General features: G+C 44.9%; 1 protein-coding gene across 1 annotated transcript in view; it reads left to right on the top strand.

Annotated features, from left to right (window-relative positions):
• Window positions 1–26,172, top strand: part of LOC144799672 (polyunsaturated fatty acid lipoxygenase ALOX12-like) — a 219,430-nt gene that overhangs the window by 19,032 nt on the left and 174,226 nt on the right. The window contains exon 2 of the mRNA XM_078671144.1: window positions 17,524–17,722. Within this exon, the coding sequence (XP_078527270.1) occupies window positions 17,524–17,722 (199 nt within the window). The remainder of the gene's footprint in view (window positions 1–17,523; window positions 17,723–26,172) is intronic.

The following is a 26,172-nucleotide window of genomic DNA, read 5'->3' as shown; positions in this document are numbered from 1 at the left end:
GGAAGAGAGTTCAATATTCTTGGAGATCATCAGTGACCATGCTTGATCGACATTATTCACCATAGGTGGCACTCTTTTCAAACCAGTGAAAACACACCTAACCTTACTGTGCACTGAGAAGACAAACCACTATAAAGAAATCTTAGAACTTGAGGATTTTAATAAGCGCCAGATCAGATCTTGAGCCGGCTGCGGGTCTGCTCCTCCTGAGGTAGTTATAGATGGGCGCGCCCCGGTGTAAGGCAGATGGATGAGTGTGCATGTGTGTACTAATGCAATGTTAAACCATGACTCTGTTCTCAGGGCACCTGGGAAGAGGGAGGGGCTAAGAGGGGAGAGCAGGAAGATTTATCGGCATCAACCTGGCATGTGCAAGGATCATTTCATGACAGGCCAGTGCTCCATCTATAGGTAGGTCACTTAGTTAACGCAGTTTTTTGCCCGCGCTCCTCGTTTAACCTCTGTATGTCATGGGTTAAGTAATTCTCAGTGCCTGACCTTCGATCTTTTTGCAAGGTCAACATACAACCTCTACATAAACTGAAAAGCTACCTTTTTAGAGACCTAGATACCAACTCTCTATGGGCTGAGTCACTCTAGAGGAGCATGTCAAGGCTCTAGCCTTGCAGAGTACAAGATGTTACTACACTGCAGAAAAAGCCCCCACCTCTACAAAGTCTTAGGTGTCATCTCAGTACAGCTCAAAGTCCCACCCCCAGAGGCTGTGATGTCACTGCTGTACAGCCAAAAGTCTCAGCTCCGCAGATACTGCAGTGCTACCCCTGTACAGCCCTAATTCCCACCTCCATAGAGGCCTGATACAACGCTGTAAAGGTGGCCGCTTCACTGCTGATGTTGAGGTGCTGCTTCTGTACAAGGGCAAGGAAATGCTATCAGGGGTGGGGAAACAACAACTTTATAGAAATATATCCATTTTGTGTGCAAACCCAAAAAACAGGACATCAGGCCTTCAATGGAAATCATGAGCAGCAGAGATGTAATGATTATAATAACAGGGGACATGAACTGGAATATTACAAACATGGGTGCATTCAAAGCCGGTTTCAACAGACCCTAGAAGAGTACTTATGTTTACCAATGCAGTCGCCCTGGAACACTTTCAGCCTCCATGAGGGTGTCCGTGACCTTAGCTATTGAAGTGCACACCCTAGTCTGGAGCTTTGCGGTCAAAGGAGCTTCACTGGAGAAGTGTTTAGTTGGTACCACTCCTGGTCACTGACCAGGTCATGAATGATGTAATATGTGATATCATCAGCAGTGGATTGCGGGCGCGTGAGTTATAGTTGGTACAACTAACTATAATGGAGGAATTTCAATGGTTTTGTACTAGTGAAATGTCCAGCTAACTATAACACCCCTAACACCAATGGTTTTTTCAGTGAATTTCTAAGGTTTTTTAAATGCTAATTTCTAACTATAACAGGCCTGAAACCTATGTTTTTTTTCAGTGAATTTCAAAGGTTTTGTAAATGTCAATTTTTTAAATGTATTAATTGTTATATTTATTTTCTTGATACTGATTTACTACCGTATTTTCTGGCGTATAAGATGACTTTTTAACCCTTGAAAGTCTTTTCAAAAGTTGGGTGTCGTCTTACACGCCGGGGTCATTTTATGAGCAAGCGAATATAGCCCAAACCCTATATTTTAAAGGAAAAGTAGGGGGTCGTCTTATACGCCCAGTCGCCTTATACGTCAGAAAATACGGTACATTTTGTAAAACTATTTATTTTTATATATTTTATTTTTTAAATTACATTATAATTACATTACAAAATATACTTTATCAGAATGAATTACTTTAGTTTAAATACTTTGCAAATAGGCAATAGACTGAAGTACAGTAGTTACAGTTGTTGCAATGGGCAACTCAATTTCAAACACAATGCAACATTGAGCTCAATTTGAATTTCTAGTTAAATGCAATTAGTTACTTTATGGATTACTTTACTAACCACAGGACTGGATCCTAGATGCAGTCCTTAGACATCTCCTGTAAACAGTTGAGTAAAAGTGTTTTGGTTACAGTAGTGATTCTTAAGGAATATTATTGTTTTTTAAAAGTTGACACTTAGAAATGTTTTCACATAGAATCACCAATGTTCTCGCATGGGAGGAAATTCACTTACCAGGTAAGTAGTGTTATCATTACTTTTTCTTACACAGTGGGGAATCCTGGATCCAGCACTGGTGCATCTCCTGTAAACAGTTGAAAGAATGCGTTTGTCATAGAGGTGATTTTTAAGGAATATTTTTAGTTTGTGAAAATAGACACTTAGAAACTTTTCTGGTGGTGAGGGGCAAGATGGCCGCAGCTGGATCGTAGAGGGCAGTCGCACTCAATCCCTCTCCTGCCTAGGACGATCATGGGAATCTAAATAGCATGCTGTGCTCCCCCAGAAGCCCGGAAAATCAGACGCGAACAGGCAAGGGGGATTACAGAGTGATTAAACTACGAAGCTCCTACTTCACCTTCACAGCTGGCCTCGCTATTTTGAAATCGAGTCTGCACAACCTTGTCGTGTACTTTACCCGCAAGGAGGCTGCCTTCAGGATGTCCCTTCTCTCCCAGAAACAGGAGAAGGCACAGTTGGATCCCTCCACCATGGCAAAAGGGGAGCTGAAAAAACGAACAAAAAGGACACTCCGGCTCCGGGACAGATGCAGTGATCCCTCGGTGCCATTAGGAAGCAGACCGCTCCAGCGTCAAAGAAAAAGACAGAGCAGCGGGCTAAAACAGGAGATCTGTGCTTTTTAGAGGAGCCGCGGAGCACTCCGACGCAGCGGACACAGAGGACCGCGAAAGAGGGCACTCTACAGAAGGACATAACATTCAGGCAAACTACCCTCACCGAAGCCTTCAACCTGAAGCCCGCGGAACCGACGGCAGTACAGGCAGACCAGCCGGACATCAGCGCGTGCAGCGATGGAGCCGTTCTCCTCGGACGCTACGAGCAAGGTTGCTAAGCAACACCCGGGCTCAGGCCCAGCACCGGGAAAATCGGCAGATACTCAGACAGGTAATGCAGCGATGGACAACAGGAGGCAAGAGGTGACCACGGGTGCTACCATAGCGTTGGAGGATACAAGCACAGACAACATGGACATGATGAATGCCTTGCTACTGGTGGAGGCAGGCCTGAATACCCCACAGCCAACTGAATAAATGGGGGAGTGATACCAGTCTGGCATCACAGAGTTTAAAATCAGATGACATAACCCAGAGGAGGCTGGAGAGAGGGGGCGCTCACCTCAGGGGGACTGCTTTTATTCATTGAATGAGGACTCGGAGTCTCTACTTTCCAGTGAAGCGAGCTCGGGGGACAGTTCAGACACGGGCTCCACCGCCTCAGTCAATAAAAGCACCCAGAAAAAAAGGAGATCTAAGGCAAGGGTGCACGATCCAGAGTCGCTCTCAATTACGAACAAAAAGCTCCTCTGGGATTATTCAGCTACCTCCCAAATATACCAGGAAGGAAACTCCTTGCCACCAGCAGCAGAGGAGGCCCCCGCTAAGACTCTACCCCAACATGCTTCACTGGATTTGCTGTTCAGCACCCTAAAACAAATGCAGGGGGAAGCAAGAACCAAGAGTCGGAGGGCTAGGCAGGCCACTAAAAAAATTCAGAACTCACTGAGGAAAGTGAATAAACTATATGAGGAAGTGGTGGACAGTTACACAGGTGAAGGAAAGAACGGGAAGACTGGAAGACGACATGACAAATTGGCAGACTTTTAAATCGGCGCAGGAAAAAATGACAGAGGACATGCAGTGGAAGATGGTGGACTTTGAAAACCGCCAGCGGCGGGATAACGTTAGACTACTTGGTGTGGCAGAAGGGGGGAGGGGCACGACGCTAGAGGGTTTGTGATCAACATTCTAAAAGGGGCTTTCCCTGAAGCGCAATGGCAATGGGAGAACGAGGTGCAAAGGGCACACAGGTTCCCACTTACAATGAAGAAAGGCAGGGTAGGTGGTCAAGAGTTTGCCCAGGGCTATGCTGGTGTACGTAGGTAATTACCTGCTTAGGCAGGAACTCATCGACAAGGCTAGGCCAAACTCCAAATGCTCGTTCAATGGTACCACTTTTTTTTGCAAGACCTGATTTCTGTCATGTCACGGTGAAAAGGAGGTGGAAACTCAGGCAGCTAATCTCGCCCCTCCAGGCACTAGGCTCAGAGGCATACTTCCTGTTTCCAGCTAGACTTAAGGTAATCACAAGGGGGCATGTTAGGATGTTCTTCTCGGAGATCAAAGCACAGCAATATTTGGATGAACTAAAGGGGCAGAAGTGTGGTTAGGCTAAGCTATCCAGTAGCTGACAGGGGTAGGAGGGTTTCACTGTGGAAAGGGGTCAACACAGCAGGTATTAGTAGGCATAGGAGGGAGAGGGATGCGACAGCTGAGATCCAAAGCAGCCACACATAGGTCATGTTTGACCTATTTGCCTTTAAGGGGTGGGGGTGTCTCAGAGGGGGCAGGTTCTGGGTGGGGAGGGAAGGGCGAGGTTGGTGTGTGGGGGGATGTTTCTGGACGGTCGGATTGTACAGCACACCATAGCACAGCACCACATAGGTTGGTTATACAATCTCAAGCACTGGTTGAGCAAAAATGACAGAAAGGGTAGGGAAGAAACCTCTCAAACATTGATGAGTATAAGAATTGCCTCAATAAATGTTTGCGGTCTCAATGATGGGAATAAAAGGCAGCGGGTGACAGCACTTCTGAGAACTATGCGGTTAGACATAATATGTCTCCAGGAGACCCATATTGATTGGACCAAAGGCTACCTTCTGGAACAACTGGGTTTGGAAGTAATAGCACTTACCAAGCAGGGGACTTAAACAAGAGGGGTAGCCATACTGGCCAAAAGTGGGGACATCACGGTGAGAAGGAAAAAAGATCAATGGGGGAGGTGGGTAATTCTGGAAGGTAAGATCAGGGGTGAGATTTTCATGCTAGTTTCTGTCTATGGGTCTTCCGAGGACGACCCAGACATATTTGAGTTCTTGGATTCCGAACTCCCCCTTTGGCCAGAACCGATTATCTGTGGTGGGGATTTTAATATTAACGGGCTGGATGGCCTAGGCACAGAGGTCGGCCAGGTTTATTCTGGTCGCAAAAAGCGGACATGCCAAGCAATACTCAATCTGGCATATCATAATTCACTTGTGGATTTGTGGGCTCGATGTAATCCAGTCGGCTCCGGTAGCACGTTTTACTCAGCCCCCCCATAGGATCATTGTCCGACTGGATTACTTCCTGATCTCTAGCTCTCTAGTAAGCAGATCCCAGTTAGATAAGCTACCCAGAATCATATCTGACCACAACCCTCTAGTACTAACGCTTAGATTAGGAAATACCCCGACTAAAGAATCCAGTTGGACTTTGGAGAGGGCTCTCTTGAAAGATGAGAAATATGTCAAACACATGCAGGACTGGATGGTAATGTTCTGGGAAATCAACAGAGGGAGTGCCCCTCCAGGTGTTGCCTGGGATGCTTTTAAAGCTAATATCAGAGGGGAAACATTAAGCTTTACATTACACAGAAATAGGCAGGAGAAGACTAGAATAGTTAAAATTACAAAAAATCTAGCCGAATTGGAAGAGCAGTTGATTATAGCCATAAAAGGAAAGGAGCCGCTGGAGGATATTCGGCTTAGGATTAATCTTAACAGAGCAGAGGCAAGTGAATGTATCCCCAGTAAGATGGCCATCAACTACCTAGCTAAGAGAGAAAGTTGCTACGAGCTTAGCAAACGAGTAGGACATATCTTGGCAATTCGCATCAGGCAGAAACTGGCGGCAGGGGAAATCAAGGAAATCTCGGATGGCAAGGGGGGATGGTTAACAGCCCTGATGATATTAGGGAGGTTTTTAGAGGGTTCTACGCATCCCTCTATGATCAACATCAGCCAATAACCACAAATAGTTTTACTGAGTACCTTGAAGGTATCCCACACTCTGTACTCTCCGAGGAGGAAAAAGAGGAGCTGGACCTCACAATAACACCACAGGAAATAACGGCAGCTCTGGAGAACCTCCCCTCGGGGAAAGCAGCAGGTCCGGACCAAATATCAGCTGAATTCAGGGGGTCACTATGCAGGGATCTACATACTACCCTCATACAAGCACAGCAAGGGAACTCGAAACCCTGTTCATATGGGGGGGGGGGGCAGACATAATAGTTATTTTAAAAAAAGACAAACCCCCTTGGAGCCAGGTTCATACAGGCCTATCACACTGATGAACGCAGACGCCAAAATATTCTCCAAAATATTGGCAACTAGATTAGGGAGGGTGATTGAGAGTCTGGTTATCCCCACGCAACATGGGTTAATTCCTGGGAAGGGCACCACACAGCACACAAGACAGATGATTACATTGCTGGATGCAACGGAAGTCTTAGGGGACCATGCCGCGGCTGTATTCTTAGACCCAGAAAAGGCCTTCGACAGGGTCTCCTGGGACTATCTATGGAAGGCTATGAGGTGGTGTGGTATTGGGGAAGGATATGTAAGGGCAATGCAGGCCTTGTATAAGGATCCCTCAGCTAGGGTGAAAATCAAAGGATTTACAAGCACCCTGCAGATTAAGTGGGGGACTAGGCAGGGATGTCCCTCCTCTCCATTACTATTCGCTCTGTATCTGGACCCGTTACTTCGTAAGCTGGAACTTAATATTGAAATTCGCCTGTTGTTATGCATGGCATAGCGTACAAAACATTTGCTTACGCAGATGATGTGGCCATTATCACCCCAGCCCCAGTCGAGGCTATTAAGGAAATCGAAGTGGAGGCAAGGAGTTTCGGGTTACTTTCAGGGTATGCAATTAATTGAGGCAAAACTCAAATAGTTAAAAATGCATTCGTTGTTTGTGAGGAAGAGAGGGTGGTTCCAGCAGCTACATTTCTAGGGATCGGGATAACCTCAGACCTGAAAAAGCTGGTAGAGTTAAATATGTTGCCATTAATAACAAAAGTTAAAACTGATCTCGAAAGGATGAACAACTTGCGCCTAACCCTCGTGGGGTATACTAATGTTATTAAAATGTTTATACTGCCAACATTTTTGTATATGTTTGAGGCAATCCCTCTGTTTTTCGAACATATCTGGTTTAATAAATTAGAACACATACTGAATAGATTTATCTGCCCATGGGAAAACAAGGAGAGCATACCGCTACATCACCCTACCAAGAGAAAAAGGTGGCTGGGTGGCTCCAGATTTTAGACTATATTATTGGGCGGCAGCGCTGCAATATATTCAGGGGTTAATAGGTGGTGATGGAGGAGGGAGCGACCACCCTGGAAACTGGCCTATTTACACAAATTTATATGTTAACTTGCTGGGTGGGAACACAGGAAACTGCTTCTTAAACAGTATCGACTTCAGTTACTATAAACGCACTAAGTTCAAGACACTACAAGCAGCGTATAAAATCTGGATGGCCCTTTCTAAGAAATTCGGGCTGGGCAGATTCAATAGATACACCAGTTTGTCAATAAATGCTTCTCTACCGGGGGAAATATTTAGAGATTCAGTCCTGTTGGATTTGAAGAGCCACGGCATACAGAAGGTAGGCGACCTCTTGGGCCCTAACGGAATGCTCCAGTTCCAGGAACTACAATCTAAATTTGCCATAAATAGCAGGAGTTTCTTTAAGTACCTGCAGTTTAGGAGCTTTTTTGCTGGCAAGCGGGGGGTACCTCTAGGATTTGGACAAAATCGCATCTTAGATGTCATCGAGGGCAGGGGGGATTGCTCAATCCGCCAGTTTTATGCAGAGCTGAATATAGTCAAACCAGATACGCCGCTAAATGGGCAGAGAAACTAGGTACTACTCCGGAGCGTTTCCAGGTCTCCCTGGGTCTAGGACGTTCCATACTTTGTTCAGCCTCCCTACAAGCACAACATTACAAAACCCTGTATTCTCTGTATTACACACCTGCTAGAATAGCACAGTGGGGGGGGGGGGCATAGCAGGTATAACCTGTCCACGTTGTGACTCTATGGACGCAGATATAATACATATTTTGCTACTTGCCCACAACTTTATACTCTTCTTAGGGCAATTGAGAAATTTCTTGATACGTCATTGGGGATCAAGACCACCCTGTCACCAGAGCTAATTATCCTAGGGGTCGAGGGAGAGACAGGGGGCCTGCTCACAGAGTTCCTCTTCATGGTTACAGCAGTGATTTGCATATGTATAGCAAAGGCATGGCTTGACAAGGTGCCCCCTACATTTCATATCTGGCTAGCTAGGTTGTTGGCTACCTATAATCTGGAAAATGCAATCTATGCCAGGAAAGGCCGCAGGGGTAGAGCACTGGGGGGAAATCTGGAATCCCATTGTACAATGGAAAAGGGGATTGAACAGCACACTAGGATAGGCAATATGGTTGTACATTATTTTACGATGAGTTTGTTTACCCCCTTTCGTCATTCTCTTATTTGTCTCCTTTTTTCCCTTTCCCCTTTTTTTCTATCTCTTTTCTATTGAGTTACTGTTCATAGAATTACCAAGAGAAGTGTAAATTGTGCCTAAAAATCTTTTGTAAAACATGACAAAGATTAGTGTGCTATAATGTGTTCTGATGTACGGTGTGCTGTAACACCAGGTATAACGATGATTTTCACAAAACTTTTAAAATAAAAACAAATTAAAAAGTAAACTTTTCTGGTGAAAACCAGACAATGGATTCCTATGGAAGGAAATACAAGTTACTGGTAAGTACGGTTAGAATTACTTTTCAGGGTCAGTACTGGACTCAAAGATGCAGCACTGAGGTCTCTCCTGAAAACAGGTGAGAATCTGAATTCGTTGTTCGGATGATTTTAGGTGAATATTTGAAAGTTCCAAAACTTCACACTTAACAGAATTTCCAAGTGAAACCAGTCAATGTTAACCTATGGAAGGAAATTCACTTACCAGGTAAGTAGTGTTATCATTACTTTTTCTTACTCAGAGGTGGCTCCTAGATCCAGCACTGGTGCATTCGCCTGTAAACAGTTGAAAGAATGCGTTTAAGTCATACAGGCGATTTTTTTTTTTTTTTTTTTTTTTTCTTTTTTTCATTTATTTATTTATTTTAGTTTGTGAAAATAGAATCTTAGAAACTTTTCAGGTGAAAACCAGACCATGGATTCCTATGGAAGGAAATACAATGTACTGGTAAGGACGGTTAGAATTACTTTTCAGGGTCCGTGCTGTGCTAAAAGATGCAGCACTGGGTTCTCTCCTGATAACAGGCGAGTAAATCGGAACTCGTTGTTCGGATGATTTTAGGTGAATATTTAAAAGTTCCAAAACTTCACACTTAACAGAATTTCCAAGTGAAACCAGTCAATGTTAACTAATGGAAGGAAATTGAAGTTACTTGTAAGTATGGTTAGAATTACTTTTCAGGATCACTACTGGGCTCAAAGATGCAGCACTGAGGTCTCTCCTGATAACAGGTGAGTACATCGGAATTCGTAGTACATCCAGTAAGCGCCACAGAGCTGAGTAGCAGAGAGATGTAAAAAGGGGCATGGCCTGCACCACCTCTCTGCAACGCAGCGCAGTGGCGCTTCCTGGAAGCACCTGGTAGGCTACTTGGCCACCATGCTCCCTCAGGTTTGAAGTGGAATTTTTTCCCCAACCTAAAACGCTCCACACGGTGCGTTTGCACACATCAAGTCAGGTCCCGTCCCCTACCTTCACCACTGTGTAAATGCGCCCTGTCACCGTTCTAAGTTGAGAGATTAAGTCCCTTCAATTCTAAGGGTCTCTAGGGTCAAACTAGCCCACTAGGTACCTCCAGTAATCACCACAGAGCTGTTTTGCAGAGCGGTGTAAAAAGGGGCGTGGCCTCTGAACACCTGTCTGCAACGCAGCTCCCTGGCGCATACTGGAGATACCTGTTGGGCTATTTGGCCCTCAGGGACCCTCTGTATTGAAAGCAAATTAATTCCCCAACTTAAAACGCGCCACGGGGCGTGTTTGCACTGTGGTGAAGGAAGGGGGCGTGGCATGAGGTGATCTGTCTGCAAACACGCCCTGTGGTGCGTTTTAAGTTAGAAAATTAATTCCTCCTCAATCCTGTGGGCCAACTAGCCCACCAAGTACCTACAGTATGCGCCAGGAGGCTGCGTTGCAGAGATGTGTTCAGAGGCCACGCCCCTTTTTACAGCACTCTGCAACGCAGCACCGTGGCACTTACCTGAGGCCATAATCTGCCCCGGGGACCCTATCCCCCTGGGCATGGGCCTTTTAAAAAAAAAAAAAAAAAATTATTTGGAGGGGCACTGCCTTGCCCCCCCCCTCCTGTGGCCACTTATGGCCCCGGGGACCCTATCCCCTGGGGCCGGACCTTTTTTAATTTTTAAAAATTCATTTTGAGGAGGGGGGCCACTAACAGCCCCGGGGACCCCATCCCCGGGGCTGGCCACTCCGTTGGGGGGTCCCCAATCCCCCCACGGTCCCAGCCGACATTGCTTTTCCACATGGGGAGCAGCTAACATCCTGCTCCCCATGTGGAAAAGCAATCTGCTTTGCTATTTGGAAGAGAGAGCAGGTTTCCTGCTCTCTCTTCCAAATAGCAAAGCAGATTGCAATGACAGGGTGGGAGCCGCAAGGCTCCCGCACTTTCATTGCAAACGGCAGTGTCCCGTGGGTGGACACCCCGGGAGACTGCAGGAGCCGGCCCTGGGGGGTGGTGGTCCCCAGGGCCTCAACAAGGCTCCAGGAGGGGGGGGCGCGCGGCCCGTCTCCTCACATTTTACAAAGCCTCGGGGGGTGGTGGTCCCCGAGGCTGGGGTGTCTGTCACAGACCCTCCACTTTGAATATTTAGTGCCCCGGGGAGGTGGCGGTCTCCAGGGCATGTGGGGGGGGCTTGAGCCCCCCACACAGGGTAAAATAAAGCCCCGGGGTGGCAGGCCGCGGGGGCTGTGAGCCCCCCCACCATTCCTTTTTTTAAGCCCACGGGGCTGGGGGTACCTGAGAGCCTCCCAAAGAATATTAAGCCCCGGGGGTGGTGGTCCCCGGGGCTGGGGGGGCCTGAGAGCCTCCCACACAATTGAAATCAGCCCCGGGGTGGCGGTCCCGCACATAATTAAATAAAGCTCAGGGGTATGTCGGTCCCCCGGGCTGGGGCCCAGAACTTTACATAACTATTGCCCCCGGGATTTGGCCCCCCCCCCAGGGGCCAATTACCAAAGAAGAGCGGGAGTCTGCGCTTACGTTTTTTTTATCAGCAAGATCCGCGCATCCTACGCAAATTTTGCAGATTTAAAAAAAATAATAAATAAGATTTGGGGGGCCTTGGGGTCCTTGTTGGACCCCTTGAGTAGGCCTAGGGGGTCAGGGTGTTTCTACCCTGCCCCCTTTTTGCGTTTTTCGTATTTCTTTTGCTGATTTCTTGTGCCTCGGTTTTACTGAGGCACAAGATGGCTGTCAACACTTCCTGATTTGGAGTGTTGACAGCCAATTAGAATACAGCTCGTGCACAGCAGGGTGCGCTTAGGATGTGTGGATCCTGCGCAGCCATAGATATATATGTACTTTTAAATGTGATTTTCTCAGGAACTACGGAACGGATTTACACCATTTAAGCAAAAGGCACAAGTCTGAACTAAGGACTACCTCTTTGCCAAATGTGGTGTAATTCCGTTCAGCAGTTCGGGCTGTAGCTACGGCTAAAATTGCATGGGGAAAACAAGTTTTGGGACCCCCTTTTTTCTCGGCCCCCACTACACAAATCATCCCGAGACTTTCAGGATAGGAGCGGACCGGAGCTGGCCATTAGTTTTGAAAATTTCGCGAAGATTCATCAACCGGCGCCACAGTTATTCCAAATAGAATGTTTCAGATTTCCTATGGAAAATAGGTCCTAACTTGCTCTACCTACTGGCGATTGCCAGTAGGTAATATATATATGCACACCATCCAGCCTCCACAGAATCATCCCAAGAATCTCCCACAGAAGAAGGCACGGACTCGAGGTAGTCAGGATTCGGCGTCTATTTATTTTCTTGGGTCACCCTCAATCCCAGAGGTAAGAGAGACGCGTTTCTGCTTACTGGAAGCCTTTATCAATCTGTTTGGCGCCATTTACGAAAACATAATATAAAGCCATTCCCAATTACATCATAGGTAAACATGAAAGACATACTCTAAAGAATGCAACCATGATGTAAGCCTTATGCAGCAACTAAATCCATGCATCCTACGGCTGGGTATCAGCAATGTTCAAGGTAAAACATATTCAGTTGTCTAAATTGCACAGTGCATTTAAATAGTTGGCATGGAGTCCCATTATTCTAAGTTGAATGGGCGAGTGATTAAGTATGCTCAAAATGTAACTAACCTGCCGTAATTGGTACATTACTAGCATATAAAGTGCGCCACCAAATTTCTCATCCTGTGTTACGAAATTGTGAAACATAAAATATGTTGAATACATTAAAAGAACATGCTGCCCCACTTAAATTGCCAAATGAAAAACAGCCACTGTCACGGAGTTCTCATCACCAGTGCATAACACAACCTCCAGTTGAAGACCTTTAACCTTGTGCTGCGTAATAAGTTTAAAAATATTAAATTTAATTGGTATTTTTACACATTACAAAATACGGTTTGACATATAACACATATCCGGTTTCGCGAACATTCACATTGGGGCATGCTTCTTGCTGTGTTCAGTTGTTCGAACGTAGACGAGCGGTTGGTTTTCCGGTCTACGCTTGTCTGCCCTACAGGCTTGCGCACATATAACATTGAACATATGGGTAAATTGCGATTGGTCGCGTTTCTAGTTGGTACATATAACATTAACACCTGCCAAGCTGCTGATGTCACGATCCCAAACACCAAAGTTAAAAGGCATGGAGACAGAGTAAAAGCAGCCTCACACTGGGGTCAATACACACAAACTGTGGAATTTCAACTTAAATGTCAGTCTTCAAGCACATTCTTGTGTATATGTATATGTATATGTATATGTGTGTGTGTATGTGTGTGTATATGTATGTATATATATATATATATATATATATTATACGCGTCTGCGTCGCAATCAAAATATCACTTTTCTAGACTTTGAGGCTGCTAATACCTTTACTTAAAAGTGTTCAATAATGCTTAAATTCCCACAGACACTTCAGAGCACTGGGCCTACATAGTTGTAGTAAATTTCAGAGAGAGTTTGGAAATTTTTGACATAAAAGGATGAAGACATAAGTATGAGACCATTGTGGTCATGATAACAGTGTGCACAGCTCCACATGCAAGTGGAATCTCCGCTTTCTCCATTCTTTTGATCCTACATAGTTGAGCTAATGTCTACTGATAAAATAAGGGTGGGACAAGTAGCTGGTTGGAAGAAAAGATTAGAAGGAAGCAGACACTGTCCCACCAGCCCTGCAAATGGTTGTACATATGCACCGCACATTGCAAGCTAGATTAGTCGACAGCTGTGTTTAAAAGTTCAGAGCCTGTCTCCTAAAACCTACCTTCATATTATTATGGCTCGGGGGCAACCCCTCAAAATAAATGCCCTGCAGGATAACCTGGAGCAGCGTGGGGCTAGTACTGTAACTGACTTTGCGTAAAAGCTTCTGTCTTTGTTTTTAACATGGCAATCCGGGCCCCTCTGAGCTTTAAACATAATTCCCCAACAGTTTATGTAGCATGATCATAATTTCTTATCAATTTGTTCTTCGATTTATTGTTTTAAGTTAGATTTAAAATGGGTAAAAATGCTGGCATTTGCTAATCATCCCAGTTTTTTTTTCTAACCGGACTTGGCCTAAAAATACTTGGCAGGCTGGTTAAATATTGACCAGACGGATTCTTTCTGGTTACTTTTGCCGCCTGTTGTGGTGCTATTTTCCCCCTGCCAAGTTTCAGCATGACCCTGGGCAGACTTTTCTGACTTTTGTCTAGACTTGCACACACATGCACAGATTCAGAAAAGGCGGGAGGGAATGTGTGCTGTTTGCTTCCCTTGGCTGAACAAGTCGGACCTGTAGGTCGTGACCAGCCTGCGCGAGGCACAGGGGCTCTAACCACAAAGGAATGTTCTGCCGTAAACGTTTACGTCTGAAAATACCTCCATTTATGCCTGTCAGGTTTGAAAAATCGATTACCGACCTGTGTAAATGAATTTACTATTGCTTATTTCTCCACCTCTACGCCTCTGGGGAAATCCGCAGTCCAAGTCTCACTTTATGGGTGAGAAGGCGGCTTTGAAAGCCGTGGTTTGCCCTACAAGTTTGGGAATGCTCACAACAAACATGTAGGCATTCTCAGATTTTGACCCACCTTAGAAACGGTCGTAAAGTCAACGCATCACCCCCACATTTGGTGGGAGTACGGGAGAAAGCCGTTCTCCACAGAGACAACTTTTTCCCCTCCGAAAAAGAGCTTCTCCCTTCGCTTAAATTTAAGTAATTCAGAATGCCTCACGGGCACAGGAGATGCCACACAAAATTCCCGGAAGTGTGCCAGAAAACTGCCACCTGGTGCAACTTTCCAGGTGCAGTTATGCCAGCAAGTATACATCTTTCAGAGAGGAGGGAAAATAATTTGTTTTTTTCCTCGGCTTCTTTATTGTCTTAAGACTTTATAAATTTCTCTCTATGAAAGGTGCCATTTTATCGCCTTGTTTTAAGTAGCTCGTTGTATGCCCGTTTTCTACTGCCGAAACCCCAATAGAGAAAAACCAAAGGTGGTGATGGACGGAGCGCTGACAATACAAACACTCACCCCCAGTCAACTGATCTGGGTTTAATCCATCACCTTTAGCTCACTCCGCCACCCCAGTTCAGACATGGCCATAGATCTTTTGACTGGGTGTGGGTGTTTGATTGATTCAGATGCTCCGTCCATCACCACCCCCTTTTGTACCGCTTTTGGCCGCCATAAGTGTGGCAGGGTATGCTCAGACGTGAGTCCCTTGCTCACTTTGCCACTGGATTCAAGCAAGCCGGGCTGAAGACGGCTGGAATGCCAGAAACCGGTGCTCGGAAGCTTGTTTCCAGTCCAGGGAAGACCTGGCTTGGCAGTTCGGGCTGGACTGTTCCCATGAGGCACAGGGTCAGACTGACTTGCATATAGCCATGTCTGAACTGGGGTGTCAGAGTGGGCTAAAGAACGCTGATGGATTAAACCCAGATCTTTTGACTGGGTGTGAGTGTTTGATTCAGAAGCTCCGTCCATCACCACCCCCTTTTGAAACCCCAATAGAGCAACCTGCTTAATACATTTTGCACAGGACTGGTTGCATCCTAGAACCTCCTATGTTTTTGTGAAATACTCTCTTTCACATTTAAGTAACCCCCCAATAACAGCACACTCCCACATGCTTTCAGGGTACGAGGTACTCTATATTATCTACTTTTTATTTGACAGAAGGGCACCACTAAGTCATTTAAATTATTACAGTGCGGTTTAGTTAAGATTGCTACATGTTCTAAAACTTGTTCTTCCTTTAGTTACTCTTTGGTGTGGTAATTTGTTTCCAAAATGTCACAATACTTCCGTAATTGGATGTTTCCCAGACACCACGTCATTCGTTTTATGAGCAGCTCAAGGATGCCTCGGGCAACATTGTGCTGGTGGAGAAAAAGTAAGGGTGTGACACATGCACCTGGGAGGAGGCGAAGGTGCACGCAAGAGTGTAGAACTCACCAGGCGGCAAAAATTATCTTCACATAGTGTACCAAAAATCCTCCTTCCACCCTTACATGATAGAGAGCGACACAGGGAGGGTAGACATGCCCGAACGCATATACACCATTGATGTTGCCTCTTCCCTGTGTCTGTGTCCATTTCTTTTTTTTTTTTTTTATTTTAAACAATCTTTTTGTTGCATTTTCAAAAACAACAAAGAATTAGCAGCAGTACATCATATAATATTTATGTGCACCATTACTAGGGGGAGGCCCCTTTCAGGTAATATATATACAGTAAGAAATTTAGTGAGGTCCACGCCATGTACGATTTTTCCCCAATGGTAGGGGGAGCCCTGATCGAGACCCTCGCGGTTCAAGCTCGATTCAGTGTTTAACCCGTTTGCTGCTTCGAACGTTCAGCGCCAGTGCTGAACGTTCGAAGAAAAGGGTGCGGCCGCATCGGCCAACGGACGTGCGCAGCACTGGCAAGGTAGTGCTCGCGACGACCGTTGGCCGACGGCAGCACTAAAGGGGTTAAGCCTCTATGGGAGCGCCATTTGGCCCAGACTCGCTCCCATTTACGTGAACATCCCCTCCCAAAATAGATTTTTCATTTGTCATACATCAATCCATGTCCTGTTCCCACTCCACCAAGTCGGGGTTTCTCCAGCCCTACATAAACGTGCAATGTTTCGTTTTGCGACCACAAGACCTAGTGAAAGCCACAACGTAGTGTCTCTCCCCAAATGTGCGGAAACATGTTTACGCTGTGTCTGGGAGCGCCACCATTGTGACCACTCCCATAATTCTCTGTAGTTCTTTCCAAAAGATTTGCACATTGGACATGACCATATAATAGGGAAAAGGTGCTCCTTTCACCACAGCCGCAAAGGCGATCCGTTTGACAGCACCCCATGGCCCGTATTGGTGTGCAAGAGTAGTACAAATGGTGCAAAATACCGAAGTAGATCAACCAAAACCCTGTATTTATGGCAACCTCTTGAAAGGCTCCTAACGCCTCTTCCCACTCCCGGTCATCGCGGTCCCCAATATCTCTCTCCTATTCTAGAGGATTTAGGACACCCCGAGTATTTTTCCAACCCGGACAGTTTGAACAAATGTTACTAGAAATAATTTAAAATCATTATGTCTAGATCACCTGGAATCTATTAATTTAGCTAGTAATATTGCAAAACCGTCAGTGAGAGCACGCCAACTACTTCTGACTCACTCAGGAATACAACCATACCTAATAAATACCACAGGAGCTTATGATAGGCCGTTATTGACCCGTTTACTCCTTTTTCATCTCAGGGTCACTTTTCCAAAGCTTAACGATTGGTCTCGCTCTTTATGTTTATGTCCGTGCGATAACATCTCCGCTCAGTCGACAATTCATGTTATGTTTTTTTGTAAATTTTACTCTATGCCCAGGAAAAAATGGATTTTACCTATTTTAAAGAGGTATGGCCTGAGACAATGCCGACCTGCGTTCCTAAAGCTGCAATATTTGAATGACGGACTAGTGACTGATCATATTGCCAAATATCTGAAAGGGGTGGTTGGACACTAGATGACAATGGTCAATGGATGACCCCCCTCTTTCTTAAACTGTCTGAGTCTTTTTTTAATCTATATATCTTGATGTAATGTATGTCTTTTTAACATGTATTGTGCTTTTATGGTTTAATATTTTTCTAAATTGATTAAAGCGTATTCTGATCTGATCCCTCCCATTTAGTCCTGAGTGTAGTGAGGGTGTTTGGGGAATTGTCTATTAGCTTCTCAGTGTCCATTTCAAACCCCAACAGGAGAAGTAAGGAACCTTTTTGTCTCTTCAGGTGGATGATTATGAGGTGGAGTGTGAACAAGATCTTGGCCCGCTGCAGTTTGTGCTGCTGGAGAAGCAGCGGTACTGGGTGGAAGATAACTGGTTCTGCCGCCATGTGAGTGTGACTTGTCCAGGTGGACACATCTCTGAATTCCCCTGTCACCGCTGGTTCGTCGGAGACGTCAGCATATGCATCCCAGAGGGCTCTGGTAGGCATTTCTCATTTCTTTGATTGCTTTATTGTAACAGGTTGTGTTGTGTTATAGCATATTTATAGAGCACCGCAGTTGCTATAGTATGGCTTTCAGGCCCTCGATGAAACATCCAAGGCCTTTATATAGAAAGTGAGAGAGAATTGGCGATCAAATCAAGTGGTAATCTGAAATGGTAAGGCTTCAATTATTTCCTGAAACTATTGTAGTCCTCTGCTCATGCCGGCTCTAGTAGGCAGCTGCTTTACAGACCCCCACTAGGTGGTTCATATTTCTGCAAAAGACCTGAAGATTGGCCCTGTTGCTAGGGAAGGAGGAGCACCAAAACAGGAAACTATATTTTCCATGGAGTTCTGGAACCCTTGCTCTGTCTTCTATATGTCCAAAGAAGTGGATTCCAGGCTTTTGCAGCAAGCACGAAGATTGACTGGATACCAACGCATACAATCTTATACCTTACAGTTGAACATTTGAAGGGACGCTTGAAACCGCTTTAGGGTGATGGTGCAACCACAGTTTTCACTGTTGTCCCTTCACATTGATGTCGGGGTGCACTAACACATGTTTTAGTTATTTCTGAGGTTGGCAGCTAGTAGAGACATTTGCAGGCACATGTGGCCCTAGTGCTGTTCATAATTAGGCGGTAGCATTCTGAAGCTGCAGCAAGTGAAGAAGAGGATATTTCGGTACACCCAATCAAGGGATTTTGGTATAATAGAGTAACGAAGGGGCAAGTGTGAAAAAGGTCTGTACCTGAAGAGGAGTAGTTTGATAAAATGCTGTCTTCTGTGTTTTTAGATGTAAACATCCAGTTCTCCTGTAGCGTCCAATAACAACTCCATATTGAAGTTGCTCATTTATGTCATTGAAGCAGGACATGCTCAGATCAGCAAACATACTATTATTTTTTATTTAAGTTTTTAATTAGTTTTAGCCACCAACCTCTTCATAATAAATATTTGAGGTTTTATTATAATATTGTTTTTTGTAAAATATTTTAAGGTCTGGAACCCTTAATTTTCTGCTTAAGGTTTATTTGGGATTCCTCAAACTTTAATTTTGCTTCAAGAACTGGCCTTGGTGCGGAATTGTTTGAGACCCCCTTATTGATTCCCAAAATCTCACAGGCTGGTGCTGTGCTTTCATTGCTCTCCCCCACCCCCTTGTTGATGTGTGGTTCCCTCACTTGGTTCCCCAAGTTTTCTTTCTAGAACGTGGTTCTTTAATTTGTTCTGGTGATTGCAGAACTTTATAATTATGCTCCCATTTTAGTATCTCACTTGCTTTCATCAAATCATCTGCTTTGCCATTCTCAAACTGAAATTGGAGATCCAAGAATTGTTCAGTGATCCTGACCAATCCGGGTCATATTCATGTATTATGTGATTTATATAGTGAAAGCCTGGACCCAACGTAACAAAGGGGTGAAAAAGAGAGTTTTAGAGTGAATGTGAGAGAGGGGCAAGGGTGAGCTCATGGTGCACTGCACTCCGTGATGGGGCATGTAGGTGGGTGATGAATGGTGAAGAAGATGGTAGAGAGAGTGTGATTGCAGTAGAGAGGAAAAGGCCTTTCAAGATTGCAAAGAGCTGCGGAGGGAGATGGAATTTGCGGATAAGGGAAAGACTTTCTCCATAGCAAACAGACCCCAAGCACAATATTTCATATATTGAAAACATGAACTCTATCTTTGTACTGAATGGAAGGATAATAATTTGGCCCAACTACACAATATTAGTCTCTCATGACCTAGGGATTGTTACACTAACATTTGAGCCCTGAAGAAGTCTGTGTAGGACGAAACGCGTTGGATGTTTTGACCACTGTTCAATGGGCATGCTTTTAAGAAGAAAATGAATAAAGAATAAATTAATACAGACCTTTTTTTTATTCATGTGTTGATCATGTGCTACGTTTTGATGAAAATTACTGTTATAAGTGAAATGAGATGTGTGCCGAATTCATATGAGCCATTCAATCTAATTAACACTGTGAGTGCTGAACCACCACTAACGGATGCAAATTTTGGAAGCGGTTTTCAATTTGGAGTAGAGAGGGGCTGCACTTCAGGTTCTGTGCACAACTGGAGAACTCCCAAACTCTGCCCGATACAATTTGACAAGTGTGGTAACTTATTGCCTCAACCCCTCAGTGTATATTACTTTCAAGACTTTAGAATAGCGGGGTGGAGGAGACATGAGAACTTTATTAGAGGAGTGATGCGGGAAACGAGGATAAACATGGCAGACTTCAGGGCTACAGGACATAGTGTGACTTTACTAGTGTATCTCTTTAGGTGGGTTTGGCAGCCGGGTGATTAATACAGCAAGAAGGTATTGCTTGAAGAGGTGAGTCTTCAGTTCTTTCCATGAGTCGGGAAGGAATGACCAGGCGGTGCTGAACTTGGAGGGAGTTCTACACATTTGGAGCACAGCAGGAGAAGGTTTGGCATCTCGCCTTTTTCCTGCATAGTTTGAATTCCAGTCTGGCGATAGCTGCTGCTGTGCCTCTTACCTGCTTCTCCTCCCCTTAAAAACTGATTTCAAATAGTTTTTTGCAACTAATGATTCAAATAAATCTATTTCTAACTCATTCAACCAAATGTTTCTCATTTTCCCACTTTATAAAGCTCTACATTTCTTTCAAACTACTGAACAGGTTTCGATGACGAATGTTACTGATCATTTAAACCATATCAATGTGCTGAAAACAAAAGTTAAAAATAAATACTATTGTGCAAATTGAGACAGAGTATTTTCTCTTAACAAAACATTTATTTGGGGCAGAACTTGATAGACTGTAATAGCTGCAAGACCCAAGCTTAACGACTATCAGCTATAGTGTTGATCAGTTTCACAAAGCCTCTTAGTAGGGACTATCTAAATGGATAAAGGAAATGCTGATTGTGTCTTTACAGGTTTGAAGACCTAAACGCAAAAATCAGGAGCTATACGTTTCTTACGCTTATTGAGAGACTGTGGGCGCAGCACATAATGTGAGTCAAGTTTTTTAATCTATAGCTGCGGAAACTGCAAGGAGGACTTTGTCTCTTGCGTTACCATGATTATGAGATTGGTCCCAGATCAGACTGTCTGAAGCTAAAGCAAAGATAGTATTTTCAGATCACATGATATAGCAAGTTAATGGTAAGCCTGGGTTGTATGGTGCCACAGCTTGATAAAACTAACCTACGGTAAGGCTTTTTTTTTAAAAAAGATGGGTATATCAATTGCTATTGATCTACGATTAGTATATTCTTTCAAGATTGTTTCAGAACATTGATACGAAGGTATTGATCCCAAGGTGACTAAATGTAACAAAGAACTGACTATTGACTATGTTATCTAAGGGGATTGCATTTATATAGGTGGATGAGTCAAATTCCCACCTAAGTATGTGTTCGGATGACTTTTAGTTAGTTTAATTTTAACCCCATATCTAAGTATGGTAGCACTGTGAGGCAACGATTGTTGCTGTAGCTTGACTTCAGAACAGATTTGCTCCTTGCTTGCTGGTCCCAGCAGTCAAAAGGTAAATATATAGAGGGTGCATTGTGTTTTGTTCAACCAAATTTTAAATTGCCCTGGCAATGCTTCCAACCCGGAGTGATTGTTGGAAGACATTTATCTCTCATCTCTTGTAGTAGTGGTATCATTGATGGTCTTGGTAGGTTTCTAGATAGTTTCTGAAATGCAAACTTAAGGTCGCAACTTTATTTTTCAAGAATAGAATATGTATATTCATTGATCCTTTCGATTGGAAAAGGATCCCCAGATTAATTATACATTTCAGTCCTTTGTAAAATCTTATCATAGAATGACCACCTGTAGATGGAATTTGGAGAACATACAAACACTACAAACTTGGTCTTACTGTAACTGACCTCCGGTTTATGAAGGCAGGACTATGCTCCAGAGACCTTTTATTATATGCTGTAGTCCAACACTAGTTTAGTCCAGTACAACTGTGTTGTCTGCATATTGCATGATGGGCATATGCAGGCTGTTCTGTTTTGGAGGACAAGCTCAAGGATTTGTGGTGGCTGGTCCAATATTTTTTTTTTTTTTTTTTTTTAAACCTTTATTGTACAGAAGGCGCTCACAGATACGGGCCTACAACCCACCGGGCCGGCCACCACAATAAAGAGATATACGAGGCAATACAGGAGAGACAACAGGATTTCTAAATAGCTCATATGAAAGGCAAAGGCAACAAGTCTTGAGTCGCCAACACGGACAGGATAAAAGTAGGTTAATTTTATAATAGAAAAAAGGGTATCACAGGATAATGACAATCTGTAAAGTCCAGAGGGCCGTGGTGGGCCGTGAGCAAGCTGAAGTCTCGAATACAGGAAAAGACCAAAAGAACAGTACATTTTGGCAAAGGCAGAACGTGAGTCCCACATCAAGAACAATCACAATCGCTGCTCAGCACCCACCCACCACTACCAGGGCACATAATAATAAAACAGCGAAAAATATGCTTACAAAACTAAAAGCCCTCCGTTACAACAACCCAAGGGAGGAAAAGAAAATGGGGGGGGGAAAGGGAAAAAAAAGGGGAGGAAGAGGACATCAAAAAAAGGAGGGGGAAAGTGAGGGCACAGTGTCAGCGCACGCCCCCCACGGCTAACAAGCACCCAATACTAATTCGGCACATGGAACTAGTGGCAAAAGGAGAAATGAATGCGTAGTAAACCGTAACAGCAGACTTACCAAAAGGGCCATGCCAGCACAAACACCCCGGGGGGCTACGCGCCGACACCGCGCCACGAAATTAGGGGATACATAAGAGCCATAGAACCAAAAAGAGGAACAGGGAAAGATACAATAAACAGACCCCCCCACCACCCCGCACAGCCCACCCTGCACCCCTGCAGAAGGCTATGGCCTACCCCCCAGCAGCGTGCCTGTCGCCCTAATTAGAACCCGAAATATAGAGAAGTAAAAGAAAGAAAGAATCACTTAGATTAAAAAGGGGGGGGGAGGAAAAACAGGGAAAAACAGCGGGAGAGGAGCCACAGAATCAAAACCCCTTCAGCTCCCACCCCCCCGCCCGAAAATACTCAAAGCCCACTGGAAGATAGTAAACACACGGATAAGCTCCAGGAACGTAAAGACGTATCAAACATAATCATACAATTATGTACGGATCACCCAACCATACCACAAAATAACAGTCCACAGAGGCAAGATCAGCTCAACCCTGTCCTCGTTTTTCGCAAACTGTAGTCGTCCAACGCACCAGGAACCAGATCACATGGAACCGGAGGTGAATAACAGGGAGTCGAATCAAAAATACACTCAAGTTATAGCGATCGCGACCCAGATGATCCAGAAAGTACAGTAACCACTTCAGGCAAAGCAGGCAAAGTTCCGATGAGAATACGGAGAAAGCCGGTCCAGCGGCGCCGTCACAGGATCTTCGTTCGGCCATGGGAGGCAAAAGAGGAAAGAGACCCATCGAGGTCGGTCCAGACGGGATCCAGCCGGGGAACCTCCGGAGTAGAAGGAGGCACAGGACGAGGAAGGGCAGCGGACCCCCGTACATCCACACCAACAGCAGCCTCCAGGTCCACGACCCCAAGGAAAGTTCCAGCAGCACACAACAGAGATGAAGCCGCACAAACCGAGGGGGGTCCGGCAGGCCCAACAAAGGGACCCCTCTCCAGGATAGCGGTCGGTGCGGTCATGGGTGCCCCCCAGGAGCGCAGGGCGGCGAGGATGTCGCCAAGCGTAGGCTCACCTTTACAGTATTCAGCAAACGTGCCGCGCGGCGGACCCGCATCGCCGGTCCCCGCAAGGCCGAGAGTCACGGGGCCGGCCGCCATCTTAGAAGCCCGGCGGGGCCGCTGCGAACACCGACCCCCGCCCGGATATCAGCGGGGCAAAACAGGATACCGGCAACCACCAGCGGAGGTGCCACCAGGGCAGGAAGGGGAGCCACCAGAAGAAGGCGATGCGCCGGCACCCCACACGCCGCCGGCACCGTTCTCCGAGTTCGGGCGGAGGAACTCAAAATGGCCGGGCCGGAGAACAAAGGGGAGACGAGCCAGATGTAAGGTTAACCCCGTCCATGGAAGTCAGCTCCCCAACACCAGGCCGCAGGACCGCCGGACCAGGCCCGGGAGGCCGCAATCGGTCTATTAGCACATCGGCCCCTCCGACCGACTCCACACCACCACCAAGGGCCGGCCACCGCGCCCCGTCCAGCCCGGGCACCGCCAAGGATTGCCAGGCCCGGCTGCTCCGGAGGCCCCGAAGCAGACAGGGGCGTAACTCAGGATCCGTGACACCCAGGAATCACCGGAGCAAACGGTAAGTGCCTGTGAGTTATCGTCGTTCCACTGCACATCGTGGAATACTTCCCGGGGCAGGATAAAGTACAGGATATTTGTTGCAGACAGGAGAGTGAACGGAGCCGAGCTAAAACGCGGCCATCTCGGACGCGAGCTTGGCTCCTCCCCCGGCTGGTCCAATATTGACAACATATACAATGAACAACAGAGGGACCAAAATACAGCCTTACATGAGGCACTGAACAGATTTACAACAAATCATAAAAGCAGTCTTGGGTGCACGGACCCCTTCCTTCCTGACAGATTTGCTATAATTCTGTTTAGCAGTTTGAACTGTAGTGGAGAGCTAAAATTAACATAAAGATTTGTGTTGGACACATTTTCGCCCACTACTAACTAAGCCCTCTTTATTAATCTGCACGAAATTAGGCAAAATAATTGAGATAACTGAAAGTATCCTTTGCAAGACTCAGTGCATACTTATTTAAATAAAGGCATCGTTATTAGACATAGAAACACATTCTTCTTTTAGTTTAGTTTATAAATGTAACTGCAGAGGAGTTTTTGCTTTTCTGCTATATATATATATATATATATATATATATATATATATATATATATATATATATATATATATTACTGAAAAGGTGCTTCAACAGCTTGTCCGGGGTAGTAAGCGCTCTATAAATGCAATTACAATAATATATATAATATTTATATTACGCTCAAAGTTTCCTTTAGATCCTCAAAAAAAACGCAGCACTCAAGAGGGTACGAGCATATATATCGTTGGCGGTGCAAGTCTGGCTGCAAATTATCCAGCGTATGCGCTCGTACACTAAGCGGAAGGCCACAAACAAAGACCCCACTCAAGGGTCTGCAGAGAAAATGTTTTATTTGTGGCAACTCGTTACAAACAAAACTGTATTTGTCAAAGACAGATGTTACAAGTGTCCCATTTCCTTTAAAAATAAGGCAACCATAAACATTGAAACAATACTTGATCTTTCTTCAACACCCGACTACATTGTATTTAATCCATTTGTGTGTGTGTATGAAATTAATCTATAATTTATTTAAAAAATGTACAGGAATACTTCGAGCATTACATATATATATATATTTATATTTTGAATATACCACTTGCAAACAAATACATGGTTGTTTGGTGGTGAAGAAAGACTGAATATTGTTTCTATGTTTCATACAATATATGTATGTATGTGTATACATATATATATATATATATATATATATATATATATATATATATATATATAATATACTCACATATACATTTATATTCACTGAGAAAAAAACTCCCCCAGACCTGTGTTATTCATAGAGTTGTCTTAACGCTATTATAACTCCTCAAAATTGCTGGGCAGACAGATCTCTGCATCAATTATCTTAACTCTGTAGATTTTTTAATATGCTGCCATTTTGTGACCAATTGATTAATCTAGGACCGATTTACTGTCACATTTGTGCTTGCTGCCAATTTCATTGCAGTAGATTTATTTTGAAATAAATGTGTACATTGACTATCAGACTCTGCTTTTCAAGCTCCAGCCCCCATGACTTAACACCCCTTTCCTCTGACACACATGCCCCCCAATTTATGGGTTTCTGGAGTAATTTCATTCCCAATTCCAGCTTTCCCACTCTCTGATGATTAAAGCAAACAAAGACAGGCAGAGCAGGAGGGAAGCACGGCGGACACCGCTATCGCTATCAGAGATGCCAGGAGTCGCCGCTAAGTGACGCGGTCAAAAGACAGGTCATGTTAACAATGGTTACAGAAGATCTGTATAAAACGTGCATAGACTGTGCGACTGTCATGTATAAGAAACGTATAGTACACGCTCCAAAAGGAATCAATACTGCAGGCAACATTGGGGGATTGTGCCAGGCTTCATTCTAAGGCAGTGTTGAATCTTGGTAGGCCCTGTGCCTGTTCTAGTGGAATTCCGCTCTGCAAAGATCCTATCATAGTTTACTTACCTGCGTGTTTCTGCACGTCTTGGTTGGCTCCATTCAGCTTTTTATTGCTGCCCCATGAGCCTTATAGTCACAGCAGTACCCAGGCCCGGTTCCAGGAATTTTAATTTGGGTGGGCCAAGGCTGCATTTGGGTGGGCCACTGCGGT

The sequence above is a fragment of the Lissotriton helveticus genome, chromosome 12 (assembly GCF_964261635.1).
Source record: "Lissotriton helveticus chromosome 12, aLisHel1.1, whole genome shotgun sequence".
Classification (NCBI taxonomy): Eukaryota; Metazoa; Chordata; class Amphibia; order Caudata; family Salamandridae; genus Lissotriton; species Lissotriton helveticus.
Note: the sequence above shows the minus strand (reverse complement) of the source record. Positions and strands in the feature narration are given on the sequence as shown.